The 18470-nt window shown below is 40.5% G+C and overlaps 1 protein-coding gene across 7 annotated transcripts in view; it reads left to right on the top strand.

Annotated features, from left to right (window-relative positions):
• smtnb (smoothelin b) overlaps positions 1–18470 on the top strand; it is a 46815-nt gene that overhangs the window by 24288 nt on the left and 4057 nt on the right. For 4 of the 7 annotated variants that reach the window (XM_027145598.2, XM_027145600.2, XM_027145602.2 and 1 more), the window contains 13 exons: positions 1612–1982; positions 2715–2763; positions 3336–3818; positions 6137–6210; positions 13291–13467; positions 13600–13675; positions 13951–13983; positions 14843–15016; positions 15344–15406; positions 15495–15564; positions 15671–15841; positions 16016–16136; positions 16544–16695. In XM_027145598.2, coding sequence (XP_027001399.2) covers positions 1612–1982; positions 2715–2763; positions 3336–3818; positions 6137–6210; positions 13291–13467; positions 13600–13675; positions 13951–13983; positions 14843–15016; positions 15344–15406; positions 15495–15564; positions 15671–15841; positions 16016–16136; positions 16544–16695 — 2014 coding nt within the window. The remainder of the gene's footprint in view (positions 1–1611; positions 1983–2714; positions 2764–3335; positions 3819–6136; positions 6211–13290; positions 13468–13599; positions 13676–13950; positions 13984–14842; positions 15017–15343; positions 15407–15494; positions 15565–15670; positions 15842–16015; positions 16137–16543; positions 16696–18470) is intronic. The other 3 variants (XM_047818907.1, XM_027145601.2, XM_027145604.2) reach the window with 2 other exon arrangements.

Here is an 18470-nt window from a genome sequence, read left to right on the forward strand (position 1 = left end):
CTCAGGCTCAGGCCTTGTTCACTTCCTGTGTGTGGGCCTCTCTGTGTTAAAACCTTTCATTTTATCCTTTTTTTTCCATTCCCCTTTTTCTTAAACTAAGGCTCCAAAAATGTTTTGAAATGCCAGACCATGGAAGCCCCTGCGTGACTGCTTTGCAATGAAAACGTTTGTTTTCGTGCCCCGGTTTGAGCCTCGGTGCATTAAGGCTGTGGCTGTGTGAGCTCCAACCACACCACAGTTTAGTGAGAAGGATACGAGGAAGGTTTTTCTCACCCTTCACCACACACTCCAGTATTCATCTGAGACTGGATCAGTCAGTTACCGCCTGCCTCCGACTGCCTCGTGACTCAGAGTGAGAGCAAGTTCAATTAAGGAACATCTTTAAATCTCTGGAAAACCTTTAAAACTGTTTGCCTGCAAATTAGAACAGAGGCTTACAGAGAACAATGTGTACCCAAACACATGTCTCTGCTTTTCTCTCTTTGATGGATTATGTGCAAATTGGAGTTTTACCTTGTAAAACGGGTGGCGGTCTGGAGCGGGGTGTGGCGTAAACACATGTAAAGCTGCAGCGAAGTTAAACACACAGCAGACCGTCAGAAAATCTGACCAAACACATTCATGCCACTGTTGTGCATGAAACTGTGATTATTACTTCATTTCTTGTGATCATTAATATACATCATATCATTGAATATAATCTATTAAATCTACGAGTGCTCTCATTGCTTAAAACCGTGTCTGATAGTTTATAAAAAAACAGTACTTACAGAGTTAATACCCTGCTTAAGAACAATAACCTTTTAATGGCAGTTTTTAGAAAAAGAAGTTATTACAAACGGAGCGTAACTCTTTCATTACAAAAGTATGTGAATCAACCTGCAAGCTTTTTTTCTTTTTCTTTTCTCCTCCTCCCCCTTTTCATTGTGGTTTGACAAAACTTGCAACATTTGTTTTTTCTTGTTTTGAGAGAAACTATTTGAATTATAATACTGCTGTGTACTATACTATACTGTACTGTACTGTACTACATTATTACTACGCTACACTGTGCTATGCTATAAAACACTACCATGCAAAAATGACACTACACTACAACATATTACTTTACTACATGACACTGTACTTTTACTATAGTACACTATATGATTGAGACTCCTTCTACACATGTACAATAAATGTCTCCTTAACAATTACAGCTTCACCATATCAACAGTTCTCTGATCATCTGTTTAACATGACGGTATAAATGAATTGAATTGTCATTATATATATATATATATATATATATATATATATATATATATATATATATATATATATATATATATATATGTATATGTATTGTTCATATATTGAAGGAGTCTCCAGTGTCAGTGCTCTGTGACTGTCAGTAAGTTTTGTCACTGGACTTTGCTTCCACAGGAATCTGTAACATTGAACTACATTGCATACGTTTTTATATTTTGGAGCTAATAGAAGACCCTCGGAAAGCTCGACCGATTCAGTTTCTGACCCTAATTTAGATCCTAGTTTGTTGTACCATGAAAAAGGTATTAAGATAAAGGTATACAGAAAGGTATACAGATTCCTTTCCTGTGTGTGTTCCAGGCTGTAACTCTGACATGGTGTTGGTGTTGGACCCACTCCAGGAGAAGGTGTCCTGCCCTCTGACTGCGCGCTCTGACCTCGACTCTCCTCCCTCTGATGTCATTCCTCGGTATCGCACCCATTCCAACTGTAGTGACTCTGTGTGCAGTCCCAGCTCCCAAAACTGCTCCAGAGTGTGCACTTCGGAGCAGGGGGATGAAAAAGCCAGTGGATCCTCATCAAGCACTGACACAGACTCTGATGCTCAGGAGAAGATTGCAGAGCCATATTCTTCCACAAGCAACTTCATAGATGCTCCTGATGGCGCCGCATTCTCCTCCATACAGAGGCGACGTGCCATCAAAAAGCCTTCTGAAGATGGCGTGCAGAAGGTAACACCTCCACCACAGCTAATTAGACTATAATGAGTCAAAAGTCATACCATAGTGGTTCCTCCAGGAGGTGCTGTTCAGCCACGGGTAATTCGTATTGATGCCATGTCCTGCTTTTTGTAACCACCTTGTTTAGGCAACTACCATAAACATTAGTGTTTTATTGTAATGAGAGACAGCTTTATAGGAGGTCAGTTACCATGCTACATAAACACACTAGCCTCCAGTTTTCCCTTCTCAGACCTTCTGCTGTTCAATACAACAGAGGATGAAAGAGTTAGTGTTGGGGACGCTGGAGGAGATGACACATGGACTTCATCCACACTAACTGCTTCTCCTCAATCTTGCCTTGTTCTAACTAAATCTGTTCTAAGCACATAAAACTCTGACACACCAATTAACTTCATGGGCTTTTGATGAGTGAACAGTTCAGAAAGACCACAAGATCAATTTCCCAAGATCAGTACCAAGGTTCTAGTGGGAATGTCTAGATTGCTGCATTAAGAGCATATGATTTACTCAGGTGTTTGATAAAGATGATCAAATTATCATATACCTTTTATCACAGGATATAAGATATCACAAGATATAAATGAAATGCTGCACATCTTCTGCAAACACTTGAAATGAAATGCAAACACTTCTTTACAGCATAATTCCTGCATTAATTGCATACATTTGGCTGTGCATCATATGAATTTAACACATTGATTGCTGTGTTTTACTCTCTAGGGCACATCCAGCATGAACACTTCACTGTTTCCTGTACGGAATGATGCAGGTAATTTTGAATATTGTATACAGTACTAATTCTGACACCTTTTTTTTTGGTTTTCGGGACGTATTTAAAAATATGCTAAAAAATTCCTTTTGTTCCTTTAGCAGCCTGGGCTGCATGCTCTGCTAACAGAACCTTCTAGGACACTAGTCTCCTAGTTTTATGATTAAGGAGCAGGACAGGAGAAAAAAAATAGGTCTTCCTTGTCTTCTCAGTATCAAGACGTCCTGCCCTCCCCCACTGTCTGATGGCTGCGTCCCAAATCCCTCATTCGTGTTCATGCCCGAATAGGGAAATCACAGCATGTGTGCGCTTAGGGACCCAGTTGAATGCAAGCTTCTAAAGTCATAAGGAAATAAAACATGGGATAAAAAGAAGGACTATATATCAGCTTTAGTCAGAGGAGAGAGTTTTGGGACACTCCCAGAGACCTGCTTATAATTCATCTTCTTTTGCATGTTCATTTGTTTACTCAGTCTGCTCAACATCTGTCCTTTGTATTAAAAAAAACCCAGGTGTAAATAGCTTTTCTAATTCGTGTTTGTTCTCACATATCACATGCTCTTTCTTTACAGCATTCGCATCGTGCTATCCGTCATTTAGCCGAGGAGGTTCAGTCCGTGACCGAGTGCGCAAGTTTACAGAACCTGCAGAAGTTTCCATCGAGAAGAGGAATGTGCAGAGAAGCATCCACAGAGGAACCTTCACCTCTATCCCAGCACACTCTGAGCCCGAAGATCACACTCAGGACGTTCCTTCATCCATTCCTTCCTTCTCAGACAGCAGTGTGAACCTCGACCAATCAGAGCAGGCAGTGGGTGGGCCTCAGTGCACTACTGAAAATGTCAGGAGTGCTTGTTGTAGCCCAGAAGAGGGAGAAACTCCCAGGGGAACAGCATCTTCAGACACACAGGAAGTCCAGGGAGATTCTTATTCCAACATGAAGGCCTTCTTGACCATCGAGATCAAAGATGGAAGAACCTCATCGACATCTTCATCCACATCCATGTCCGGAGCCATGCCACGAATCCTCACAGGCTCTGCTGCACAGAGAGCAGGTAAGATTTTAGATCTAGATTAGACGATGTGTTCCAGCACATGCTCGAGTGTATGCATGGTGGTGATGTGCATGTTTGAGGAAGACATTTAACCCTAAAAGGACATAAAAATGTGTGAAAACTCTTCTGTGAAGCCTCGGTCCACTGCCTCTCCCGAGAACTGTACTGTTTTCACATTAGCTTCTGGAAACGGTCAGAATAGATAGCTGATGTGCAGCAGAGCAGAGATTAGTAGCACGGACTACACGATGAGATCGAGCACTAGATCACACTCTGTCATCAAGTAAGTGAAGCCACCATACAGTGGTGCATTTAAAAGTCCTCAAAAGTTAGAGATGGTTTGTTGAAGTCAGTAAGATAGATATCTATCAGTGAAAAAGAGGCTGTTAAACTCTTTCTCAAAAATGTAGTAGGAGTAAATAAAACAGTCCCGATACACAATGTTCTTGTCCCAGGAGTTCACAAGTGCTGGTGCCTTACATAATTGTAATTATTAATCGAATTGCATTTCTCAGGACATGGGAATGATGAGCGGTTTGTTTACTCATCCCACAATTACTTAAACTAGTAAAATAAAAGTCTTTTTGATCCTGGAAGTTAGTGAATCCTTACACACCTTTCACTTTAATCTGAATCTTTTTCGCCCTCATGTGCACATCATTTCATTTTTTTATTGCTAAAACTAAACTAAAATGCTAATTGGAGAACAGTTAACTCCAGCTGAGCAGATATATAATTTTTCTCCTTTGTATATGTGTTTTTTAAGTCTAATGAAAATACCCAGCATAATGGCTTTAACAGTGCAGAGTGGATCGGTTAAATGGAATGTGCTGCTTATGGTTTGCGAGACTGTGCATTCTGGTATTATGCAGGCATTTTCAAACTCATGTGGCGTGTCATTTAAACATGAATAACGGGAGGGAAAAAAGCCCATTTGTTAAAATGACAAATTGTACAATAATTGCAGTGGGCTATAGTAGATCAGGGCTTTTTTTTTTCCTTCTCTTACTTGCCTATTGCCTATTTCCACTTTGGTACGCTGTAGATTTCTCTGTCACTCACTGCAGATTAAGAAGGTTCATATTTACTGTTAAAGATTAAACATTGTAAGCGAATGATGTTCTCAGTGTTAATGATCATGGGGCAAAACAGCACACTAAAAGCTTTACTTTACAATCCGCTAATTAAAGGTTACTGCTTACCAGCTGTGAGAAGGCCAACCAGATAAGCGCTGGTCTCTGTAATCATAAGCAAGCTAGTTCTCAGCACTCTCTCTCATACATGTATTCTCTCAGGGTGTGTATTTGTGCTTGTGTCACTGTGCCACAGCTCTATCTTCCTTTTTTGGAAGCACTCTGCTCATCCCAGCATCAGAAGCGGTCCTGGCATTTTGAAAGCCTCCGTGTTTCCATTCTGTCATTTATCTCGCACTTTTGCTTAAAGCATTATCCAGCAGGAGGGACGAGTTCCTGCGGAGACGCCACGGCTGCTGACAGCTGGGATCAAAATCACCACCCTGAGCCCACGCCAAGTTTCGAGCGCGAACCTTCACAGTGCAGCTCTTTTCCCTGTAGATGGAAAACACATCAGGGTTAAATTGCTATAAAATCGTACGGCGACGTGGAGCGACAGATATTCAATATACCCTGACTTTTACACAGAAGCCTGACTGCTTCTGAAACCTGAAATGATGTCGTCTTTTAGTAGAGTTTTTAGTTTAAATGTATTTCCTCACATTTTTTTCCCTCAATGCCCTTTGACCACACACAGGTGATGGTGGAGGAGTAGGACTACCCAGCTGTAAGAGCACAACAAAACAACTAATTGAGATGTCTGTCATTCCTCCTAAAAATCTGTACCCTCCAATATCTGAGCACTGGATAGATCTTGTGATTTAGTATCTCAGCTCAGTGACTTTCTCTGATTGCTACCAGTGTGATGGATTAAATGACAGAGTTAATGGTCATCTCACATCATCCATACGTCTTAATGTACACAGAGAGATGTAAATTAAGTCTGTTTCACTTAAATATTTACCCTCACATCCAAAAGCTGGGACTTCTTTAGTGTGTGTTTGTGTGTTAGATATAGAGAGAGGTACACATTTTTAGCAGTGTTGGGGCTACAAGAGCAGAAGATTCCCCAAAACTACTGTGATGATGTTCTGATGTAAATATTAAATCAAAGTGTTTCTGCTTTGTGCTGCTGCCAAATGATTGGCTTGTTAGATTGTTTCAATAAAGTGGCCAGTGAGTTTAAATATGTCTATGTATAATATATCCTCTTTTTTTTTGTTTTTTATGTTTATTTTTCTTCAGAGTTGACGCTTGGTCTGAGAGCAACACCATTCAAGCTCCAGAGTTCCGACCTCTCCACAGGCTCGTCCCTAAAGGTATCACTGCACTTACTGCTGTGTTTAAACCACAAGACCGTGACCGTCAACTCTCTAACTCTCTAGGTAGTCAACCAGTCTGTCGTATATCATGTATTTAAATTGTTAGTCTTAAACCAAGGCAGAAAGTAAAAAATCACTAAATTATTTAGACCTGCAACAATAACAAGCTACTTTTACATTTGTAACTGCAGTTGGCTGAAAGTTTGGTTTCTACCTTAGAATTTTGAAAATATGACATCATTTCCTGTAAGTGAACATAGTGAGCATTGATGCTTACTGGGTTTAGAATTTCCAGAGAGATAGAGAGAGCGAGGGATGCACGGAGAGATGGAGAGAGACAAACACACACAGAGAGCCCGTGATTGAGAGAGATGAAGAGAGAGATGGCCCTTAAAATTACAGACTCCTTCACCAGCGCCTTGACTACTGAACTTGAACTACTGAACTAGTTTGAGACGCAGCCCTTTAGATTTCTAAATTAAAGAACTAAATTCTGCCTCAGGCAGAATGACACACGGCCGCTTCAGTCCTCTGCTGCCGAGCTGATTTAATTACATTTGACTTGGAATCTCAGGTTTTGCATTTGCCTTAACTCTCTTTTGCAAGTTTTTACACACAGTCACACTCTCGTTCTCTGCCTTCCTCTCTTACGTTTCTCCAGCACTGAGCCCTGTAACCTGTGCTGTAATCCTGTGTATGGATTAGAGTTAATGATCAGGATAGCACTGACACTTCGGAACAAACGCAGAATTAACTACAAAAAAAAGGGAGGGAAAGCAGATGAAGAAGCAGGAAAGTTTTTGCTGCCAGAACAATGACATGAACAAGTGAAAATCAACAGGAGAATTATAGTGTGGTAAATATGCCATAAAGACCAGTTTTATTTGGCTTGTGCTGTTTTCTACACTCACAGGAACCTGATCCTCGGGCTGTTTGGGTGGTCCTGATGGCATGATGCACTGTTCTTTCTTGTCTTTCATGCTTTTGAAAACAGTCTCGATGTATGTGAGATTAAGGAGCAGTGCAGTCCTTTAAATGGCATTATTCAGCCAGCAGAGAATTCAAAGCAACCAGCATTTTGTACAAACACACCCAGAGATTAGGATCTAGAGGGTTTAATAGATGACCAGTGAAGTTTATTTAACTGGATGAAACTCTGTAAGGTTTCTGATATTAAAGTAACAAAGGAAATTTAGAATGTCGGAAAGTTCATGTGGCCAAAACTGTTAATGCACGATCTCCTTCACTGTCCCACCTTCTGGAAATTTCTTCTGTCTCAATCAAGCTTCCCTGCAAGACCTGTGCAGGTGGCTGAAGATTTTTCACCTTGAAACGACCTGCTGAAAATCTTACTTTAGAAATGAAGCTTATCTGCTTCCCTCCTGATATATTGACCACCACACTCCTCTCCTGACAGTTCTATGCTACACGTGAGCCATGCCGAGATGCCGAGATTTGCCTTTAGACTAGAAGTGTCAACTGCATTGCTTTTACTGAACCTAATAAAATGTAGCCTAGTGAATGTGTTTTTATTTTCTTACTTTCTAATCACTTAACTAGACTTCTCGCTAATCCTTAGCAGTCTGGTACGTTTTGATAATAAACAGAGGCTAAATTTCAGGGCATGAAACTGCCATTGCAAACAAAGAGCTGTCAAACCTCCTTCTGTGACTTGATGTTGTAGCTCTCATTCACTCAACACTAACAGCTTCAAAAACTGGAAAGACAGGGCACACATTTTGTCTGTCTGTCTGTCACCTTTATTGTCACATCACCACAGCACATGTGCCATGGTGAGTGAAATTATTGGGAATGAGCTCCAGAAATTGCAGAACCATTTACATACAGTAGTTAAGAAACAGAAATTAAGAACAGTTTACATACAGGTGAAAAATGTGCAAAATGCTCATTACCAGGTGAAATGTGCAAATGTGGAAAAGATGCAATGTGCTCATATGTAGTCAGTACACACAGTGTACTATTAGACATATTTACAATGCACTACACATTATATACATATACATGTGTGTGTATGTATGTATGTGTGTGTGTGGGCCTCAGTGATATATATATGATATACGTATATATATATGATATATACGTATATCATATATATAATATATATATGTATGTATGTATATATATCATCAGTATGTGTGTGCACAATGCATGAAGTATAACGCACTGTACATACCTGAGGTGTTGACTTTATGAAATCATTTCTAAGAAAAAAGTGTTTGTCATCCCTGATGAGAGTCATTGTTGCTGCCCAGACAGCTGGCTGATAAACCTGACCCACTGCTCCTGGTGTCATGCTGTTACTACAAAATCTTGTCTTTGGAAATTCTTCCTCTCTTTTCTAATTTTTATTTCAAAAGGGATGTCACAAAGCCTTGAATTGCATTTCATCTAGTTTAATATTTATATAAGTAGTATATCTAGTATAATTTATATAAACTTTCCCTCTATTACTGACTCTATTGACTCTCTCAAACACTCAGTTTAGTTTCAGTCTTCAGCTGATACCTGATGTATTCTATATCTTCTGCAATGCTGGTAAAATGTTAGACAGGGTTGCCAGTCCTTGCGAGATTTATTACTATTTCAACGCTCTGGTTTTTTTGTCCCAGAGCTTTAAATATAGAGGTTTAAATGGAGGATTATTTCTATTATTGTAATGTGAAACACTATGTTCAACGCATCAGCTCAGTGCATCAGTGGGAGTGTTATTTGATACATGTGCTCTTTGTACACCTCAGGAAAAAGACAATCTACTTTCAGAATGCTAGAGACAAAGCTAAATACGGGGTCTGGTTTGAGAAGGATGAAGTTCTGGTTTCCTCTGTCAGTACAGTTGTGCTTCTGGATGCAGAAGAGGAGAGTTTCCAGTACCTTCCTCCAACTTTTGTGTTCAGCTGCCATTTCCTGTAGCATGAGCAGAAGTTCAAATACAAAATGACGGGGAACTCTTGCAGTCGGCACACTTGTTAATACCGATTTCTGAGCTTGAATTCTAAATGGGGTTTGGATACTGATTAAGATCTTTAACAGTCCTCACACTCCACTAGAATGGGCTTTCTGTTTGTTTAACATTTGCCCACACTTCATTTAGTGTGTGTGAGTGAAAAAGAAGTGCAGTTCACCCACTGCTTCACAGCTGCCTGTTGCCTGATGGTTGAGGTGTGAAGGGCAAGAGCTCTAAATAGACAGTAGACAGAGGCTGAAGGGTGTTTATACACTACAATAATGGAATGACTGGTGATAAATAGACATGGCTGTGGCACCTGAGCTAGAGGGGCTGCGCTGGGTTTTTGCAGCCATGGTGACCACATTCCAGGCATGGTTATTGGTTCTCCTGTTCTGACCAGCTGAAGAGATGATTGTGTGTGTGTGTGTGTGTGTGTGTGTGTGTGTGTGTGTGTGTGTGTGTGTGTGTGTGTGTGTGTGTGTGTGTGTGTGTGTGTGTATGTGTATGAGAGAGGGTGTGTTGTAGGGGGATTTGGTTGGTGGCATAAGGGTATAAAGAGCTAGAATTGTCCCAGCAATCTTGGTAGACTGCAACTTCTACACCTTTGAAAGCTTTCATCTTTTGTTTGCTTTCATATGTCAGTTACTTGGAAGAATCCTTCAGATATTCAGATACCAAGTACCTTTAAAACCCACCATGCCTGGTGCCGATTTGGACCTCATGGCAACTTCAGAAGACCAGATAGCTCCCCTCACCATCCTGGACGGTGAGTGTTCGGAGTCTGGACTGGAGGCAGTGATCGGAGATCTTCTTGCCGATTCTATAGTTGATGAGCCTCCCGATAAGGAGGGAAGAAGCACTGATGAGGAAGTGGGCAGGCTGGAGCTCAATCTCCAGTGTGCTGTGCAAGAAATCCACTGCGATCTAAAGGCTTTCGGCGAGCACATCGGTGCACGTTTGAAAGAAGTTGCAACACAGGTTGCCCCAACTATTGAAGCCATTGCTGCCTTGCAAGAAGAGAATGTAAGATTACAGCTGCAGCAGGAGACTCTCACCAGGCAGATCCAGGCCCTGTGTCAGGCTCTTGGTCTTCCAGCACCTCAACTTCAACCAAATCAAGATCAACAAGATCAAGATGAAGAACCTGAAGATCAAGATGAAGAACCTCCAAATAAAGTGGATAGCAGTTATGAGCCCATGCCTCATCCACCTACTTTTGCTCTTCAGCGCTCTTCCTCCACATCTTCGCAGGTCTCCCATAGCAACAGCATGGTATACATTTATATATTATTAATTTTTATTTATTTATTTATTTTTGCAATATTTTTGTGCACCAAGATTATGTGAATAATTGTCTTATTTTGCCACATTGAAGAGACCAACATTATTCTTTGGCTTGATATTTATGACAACAGTAAGCAACAATGCGATCTAGTGTGCTTTAGCAATGCGATCTAGTGTGCTTTGTGGTTTAAGGAACTGCATATTTCCATTAGTCCAAAAAAAGACTCGGTGCTATCCGTAGACAAGAGCAGCTGTCACAGTGAGGGTTAACCTCTGTGCCCTCGTTTCAGCCATACTCCTTTTGCTGTCCAAGTTCCAAACTACTACAGCTTTGTCCTACATCCTGCAAGTTCTGTACAATCCTACAGTCAGCACTGTGGCCAGCAGGCCTACAGTAATTCAACCCCAAATGCCAAATTCAGTACCAAAAGAATTTTTGCCCAGTGTGTGAACTTAGTATTTGTTTTGTTGATAGTTTGCTGTATTGACCAGTAGCAGAACATTTCTTGCATTGAGATTTGATGCAGTTTGCACAAAGCCTGGACTACCTGTATTTAACCTGTCCGGATCAGCTTTGTACTTTACAATATTAGAAGAGACCAACTAAAAGTTTTTAAAATCTAAATCGAAACATTGCCTTTGAGCTTTGTTAAATCCTGCTGTATTTAAGAGAAGAACACTCTGGACTTCAGTGCTATGAATTCATGGTGAACTTAAGCAACCACAAGTGCCTTTTTAAACAGCCAACTCTTACATCATGTGTCCTGGAGTCTCCACACAGGCACTTCATTCAGTTAAACGCTCACTTTGTCTTTGCCAAGACTTTGTATATAAGATTTTTCTGCAGGCTATTTTTATAGTGTTGTTTGGACTTGTCATCACGTCATTGTGTCATTGTTGGACATGTGTCCGCTGAGACTGGATTAAATCTGCAGCGATATAGTGGAGACAAAAAACCCAACACATCCTGTAGTGTATGGCTGCTGTATGATGTTTCACAGCACTGTGTAAAAAGCCAAGAAAGTACTAGTGCAAAGCCTTCTGACTTTTTAACCACTTAAATTGGCGTGAATTTTCAATACCACGCATGCTTAAAATCTGTTCTGTTTATAGATGGTCCTCATCTTCCTGTTCTCATCACTGAAGACACTTTCCATATCCCTTCTGTTCAACCCTCTCTCTCTCTCTCTCTCTCTCTCTCTCTCTCTCTCTCTCTCTCTCTCTCTCACTTTACTGTAGTTTAATGTTTGTTAAAGGGCAGCATCTGGCGACAGACAGGATGTGTAGTGTTGGGAAGAGCCATTTATAGTGCTGTTTGAAGTCTCAGTGGACAGATGATATTCAATAGATTCTTCTCTGTAAATCCTGTGTACACTATATCTGCACTAAAGTATTACAATGTGTAGCAGGATGGATACCGGAGTGGCTAATTTCATGTAAACAAATCAAAATAGTGTTCAATGACCAATAATGCCAATGTAAGGCTTTGTAAGTGGTGTATCTAATACAGAAAACATTATTTCTACTAATGATTTTTTTTTTCTCTTTGTTTTAATTTTTTAATTTTATTATTTTTTTTTTACTAGAGAATTTGTAAAACTTGATGTAAAGTTTGAACAATGAGGTTTTTTCTCAACACCTACTAACTCTGTTACTGTTACCTGCTATGTGTATTGTAGTATAGTGTAGTGTCGTGTGGTATAATCTATTGCAATATATTATAATGTACTATAGTGTAGTAGTAATTTGGTATAATGTACTGTCTTGTAGCACAGTATAAATATAATGTACTGTAGAGTAGTATTGGTGTAATGTAGTATAAATATAATGTACTGTAGCTTGGTATTGGTGCGGTGTATAAAAGTTTGGTGTAGTGTAATGTACTGTAGTGTAACAGTGTAGTATTTCATAGTCTGGTATAGTCTAATACAGTCTAGTATAATTAAAATATACTACGTATATAGTAATGTATATATTAAAACTAATATATATATAATATATAAACTATATAATTATCAAAAAAAATTATTTATTTTCATATCGTGGATGATAGAAATGTTTTCAAGTGATCTGATCTTTTTGTCCCATCACACACTCCTGCCTTACACTCTTGTTTAACTTATTAACACTTTTAGTGGAGTAATGCAGTGCAGTGTTCAATTTAGCTTCTCAGTCAGGTTCACTTTGTTTGGTGTCATTTCTCAATAAATAATATTTGGAGAATATCTGTCACCAAGAAACTCGAACCTTATCAGTCCCCTCTGTTCCGTCTGTAGATAGACTGACCTGCTCAAAGCATTACGGTCACCTTGTGTTACGAGTGACTCACTTGGTGATTATCAACACTCAGCCTTCAAAGCAAGCCTCATCCCACCTGGCAGTACACGGGGTTCCTAGTTGATTTGGAGAGCTTAGTGAGAGAGAGCAGGAGTGTGAGAGCAGACATGTGGGCAGCTCATTCTCTCAGGAACGTTCACAGAAATCAGCAAGCTCTCATGCCTGTCTAAATGTCAGCCTGCTTCCATGGCCTTTGTATAAACACAGCTGGAAGGATGGTTCAGATACAGGCAGAATCTCCCTAGAGCCACACACACACACACACACACACACACACACACACACACACACACACACACACACACACACCTCGTTCTATTTGTTCATCCCCTTTTCTCTATTGCTTTTATTCTTTCTGACACTCATTATTATTTCCCCTATTGAGTTTGCTTCAGTAAAATACCCCAAATGTTTATATTTATTGATTGGTTTATTTATTTAGTAGACTAATATGACAAATGTTTCTATTCTGACCTTGTCCCTCACAGATGGAAACAGAGCCTGCGTTTTCAATCGAACCTGCTCTCCAGACGGCCAGCGAGGCTCCAGTGGTCCAGAACGGCTCCTCTGTGTCCCAACAACAAAAAGACACAGACAGCGTCACGGGAACTCTCACCTCTGAACAGCTCGAGGCCATTGAGGATGAGGCGATCCTGGATAAAATGGTATTGTTTTTAAAGCAGTAGTGACCATGCATGATATTTATACTACAGTCCTGTTTCTACTAGTTTAGGAGTGGTGTTGAAGCTGTTTGTTTGTTTGTTTTGTTTATTTGTTTATTTATTTTGCTCTAACAGCTTGATGACTCCAAAGATTTTGAGGAGAGAAAAATGATTAGAGCAGCCATGAGAGAGCTCCGGAAGAAAAAAAGAGGTAAAAAAACCCCACATCTATCAGTCTCTCTCTATCTCTCTCTCTTTCTCTTCTGGCATTTTGTTTTATTTTTCAATCATTACTGCTGGACAAGTCACCACTGCTGGGCCTCTGAGCAAGGGCCTCACTCTTCCCTACACCAGGGGCAAGGCATCATAGGCTCTCCTGACTCCAACCTCCACAGCTGGCACATGCAAAGAAAAGTGTTCCCTTATGCTGGACTGTATGTGTTGCAACAATAAAGGCTTCTTCTGATTTCCTTTTTCTGCCTGTAGAGGCCAGGTTGGGATGTTCACAGGAGGAGCTCGGTAGGATCATGACTCACGTGTGCCTTGTGCCTGAGTTTGTGTGGGCTATTTGTTTTGATGTGCATGTGCCTGCGGTGTGTTCACACATTCAGCATCTTTATGGATACAGCATAGCAATGCTGATAAAACTGCAAGTGCATGATGACTGTTTATCGTGTGTGTGTGTGTGTGTATGTGCACGCACGTGTGTGTTGGTCCTCTGTATCACACAGTGGCACAATTCTGTCAAAAAGCTGTGTGGTCTCAGAAATCGACAACTTTGTTGCTACTGATGACTTTACAGCACAGAGACTGGAGACTGCAGAGAGAAAATCAATGTGAATATGGCATAAGGAATAAAAGCGTCTGGGACGTGCTATTATTGGAATGTAAACAGTAATGTAACGCTGCTCAAGCTTGTTAATGACATTTTCATGAAGCCACGTCCCAAAGCATTTTATTCCTTTAACACCACATCACTTTGTCAACAAACAGCATTGCTTTATCAAGTGAGTTCGGTTAGAACTATCAGTTGTTCCTTCACCAGCTACATTTATCTCTTCACCCTGATCATAAGGCAGATATAGACTATTTGTCTTCAGTCCCTAAGATGAGTAACTGGAGTGATTTCAGCCAGGACAGCTCACTCTAGAGATGCACCTAAAATAATCTGTTTATTTAGATTGGCAGAAAATCAAGGTATTAATTGCATTAGAGCTGTGTTTCTGTTCTGCCTCATACATTTCATAGTGTGTGGATGTTTTGGAGCTAATGTGTGACTCATGTTGAAGTTTCAGATCGTTTACTTCACTTTCTCAGTTGAATCTCTCTCTTTTCTCTCTTCTCTGTCTGCAATATCTTTCCACTTTCTTCTGCTCAGACCAAAGAGAGAAGGAGAGGGATCTGCGTTTGCAGGAGCTGAGGCAGCAGAGAGATGAGCGAGCTCAGAAGAATCGTCCGGGTGCAGGAGAGGTGGTGGTGAAGAAGATCGAGAAGTCAGCTGACCGCTCCACCGTCAGCGAGATCACGAAGACAAACCGCTTCGCTCAGTCAGGTGCGTGATTTCATCAGCATAATTATTAGCTGGTTTTCCTGCATTACACACTCACTACCCACTTGACACTTGTACTGTCCAGAAGCACAATGCATAACATCATGCAGATTCAAGTCAAGAGCTCGGTCACGTGGTTGCTGGTGTTCGATTGGCTGGTTTGAGTGTTTCAGATACTGCTGATCTCCTGAGGTTTTCACACTAAAGTCTCGAGAGTTTACACAGAAATTTAATTATTAATTATGATTATTACATATTTATTAATGTATGTAGGCATGTTGTACAACTGAACTAATGTCGGTGTAAATGTTTTTGAATGTGTGTGTATAGATGATGGCAGCAGGTTGACCCGCAGTACCATCATGGAAACCACTTTCACACAGAAGTTTGACCGTGAGTTGTTTGTTTTCCCATCTTTGAGATGATCTTTCTCTCTCCTCCTGAAATAAAAGCCTTTTCACATCTCTACATGTCATTTCAGGAGGAACCATGCAGACAAAGTCCTTCAGCTACTCCTCGTCCTCCTCCAGTACAAGCAAGAAGATCGGAAGGTCAGCTCAGCCCTCATGCAAATCAGCTGAATGTTATACAGCTACATGCACTCAGATGTTTAAATCACTTTATATTGATCGATGGTGAATGTCATTTTGGTCTCAGCGTGTTCGATCGTGAGGACGACACCTCACGTGGAGGAGGCAGCTTGGCGGCGCTGGAGCGCAGACAAGCAGAGCGTAAGAAGGAAATCACGAGGGCTCAGACGATGCCTAAAACCTCCACCTCACAGGCCCGGAAAGCTATGATCGAGAAGCTTGAGAAGGAAGGCGGCGGGTGAGCTTTTTTTTCCCCAGATAAGATAAAAAATTAATGGATGTTGAGTTTAAGCTCATTATTGACAATTTTGTTCTCTCAGAAGTACTTTAAACATTTATAAAGGAAATAATTTGTTTATATTTGCTATTACCTACATTGTAATGAATCATGTTTTTATTTGGTTGCTCTCAGCAGCAACTCAGCGGTTGCACAGGTGAAGGTCCAGCGCTCCACCAGCTTTGGTGTCCCCAACGCTAACTCCATTAAACAGATGCTGCTGGACTGGTGCAGAGCCAAGACTCGCGGCTATGAAGTGAGGAACTCAGAAACGTCACTAAACCTTTATAAATGTTATAATTATAAATAAATGTTTTTCATAAAACACTATCAGTACACTCTTGTTTGTATAGTTACAGCAAATTCAAAGGAATGGATGCTTCACATAATGTGACTGATCAACAGATTAACTGCTGATATGGTGAAGCTGTAGTTTGTTAAGAAAACATTTATTGTACGTTTATGGAAGGCGTATCTGTTGTCAGTGCTTTGGAAAAGTTTTGTGTCACTGGATTTGTAAAGCTGCATTTCCTCAGATTTAAGAGACAGAGACAGAACTGGATTTTTTTCTGCTGTGTCTTGTGAGGTTTGTAGCTGCTATAGCGCAAGTGATAACAGGAACTAAAATGCTACATGGTCACTTGCCTTTATCTGTTCTCTCAGAATGTGGATATTCAGAACTTCTCCTCCAGCTGGAGTGATGGGATGGCCTTCTGTGCTCTGGTGCACAACTTCTTCCCAGAGGCTTTTGACTATTCCAACCTGAGCCCAAGCAATCGCAGGCAGAACTTTGAGGTGGCCTTTAGAACAGCAGAGTGAGTAGAGAAATTAACACACACGCACACGCGCGTGCACACACACACACACACACACACACACACACACACACACACTATACAGTTATACATTCTCACCACTAATGCATAATGTTGGGAAATAAGTCAATATAGATTTAATGAATAAGCTGTCAATAAAAATACTTTACACTTTTTTATTTTGTGTGTGTGTGTGTGCGTGCGTGCGTGTGTGTGGAGGACTGGGAAATCCACTGTCTAAAAAATCTTGTTTACAAAAATTAAGTACGGAAAAGCTCTTAAACGCAGATCGCCATACCCCACCATCACAAGCATTATTATTATTATTAATGACGTTAATTTATTTCCTCTGTGTCCAGACCACAATCATATGCCTTCTCGGACACTTGAGCATTCCTTCAGGACAGTAAAGAATATCCAATATGTGAGAGATATCCAATATAGCACAAGAGTCACTGTTAAACACACAACGGTGCACTGTTCCACTCTTAACAATACTAGACAGCATTTTTTTTTTTTAGATTTTGTCTCAAAACTTCTCATCAGGAAAAATCTTGAATTCTGGTAAAGTGAAGGACATTTTTATATTGTGGCTGTTGTTGACATTGTTGAAAAGTTGGATGATTAAGACATGAAGATTTTGTTTTGTGAAAGTCAATAAGGAAATGATTAGGATTTTACTATGAATGAAATCAATACCACGGACACCAAATCTGCTTCAAACAACTTTAAAGTCTTTTTATTCCCATTCATTCTGATTTAGCTTGCAAGGTTTTAGACGTCTTTCACTAGACTTGAGTGGCTTCTAATCCAGCATGATCTTTACAAGAAGTCTACTTTAATCAAGTCTAAGCAAGGTTGAGTTTTGCTTTGGAGTAAATATTGTATAGAATTGGCAGAAGAAATCAGCTACAGAATTCACTCCAACAGGTTTTCCCAGACTACCACACACACACACGTCGTCATTAACAGTATCAGTGTTAGACTTCCTGCACATCCCTCTTCGCGTGTAGCTCCGTGATCAGAGTGTGTAGCAGTGTGCTTCTTGTAGGACAAAAGTTTCCTGATGCCACTAACCTGTAATCCTCTAATCCTATCGAAGCTGTACAGCCCTCATCGTGAGCTAATAATACATTCATACGAAAACTGTCTGATTACTTCCCTGTCCTCCGTCATAACTCCTCCCTCCATGCCACACGGACTTGGCTGAAACAAAAGGAAAGTATTTCATTTCTGCTGGTTTGTTTGCGTTTCTCGCTGCCCCTCCTCTCCGCAGAGCCATAATAAGACCTACAGCTCTTCTTTACTAAACCAGACACTCCCAGCTAAACTTTAATGAATAACCCAAGATAAGCCTTGTTTAGCCAATCTCTTGTTTGACTGATCGGGTCCCTCAAACATTTTGCTCTTTTAATAGCTCTCTTAGAGTTCCTGCTTTTTTTTTCTTTTCTTTTCTTTTCCTGTTGCTTGATTTTTACAAGCAGTTATGTTGACTGGCTGTTCATCTAGACCAAGCTAACACTGCATGTCTCTATCCACTTTAAGAATCCGATCTCACTGGCATGATGTGATGAGTTGCTCAATCTAGCTGTGTTTTCACACGGAATTTTGCTTTTATGATCCACGTTTGTTTTGCACTGAGAGTTCAAGCAAAGGTGTGAAAGTTTCTGCATCTCCATGTCCTGAAAGACAAAAAGCCCACAGTTCAAATAACCAACAAAGTGAAATGGATGGTTACTGATGCTCCATTTGACTTTTTGGTGTGTGTGTGTGTG

The sequence above is a fragment of the Tachysurus fulvidraco genome, chromosome 9, assembly GCF_022655615.1.
Source record: "Tachysurus fulvidraco isolate hzauxx_2018 chromosome 9, HZAU_PFXX_2.0, whole genome shotgun sequence".
In the NCBI taxonomy this organism is placed as follows: Eukaryota; Metazoa; Chordata; class Actinopteri; order Siluriformes; family Bagridae; genus Tachysurus; species Tachysurus fulvidraco.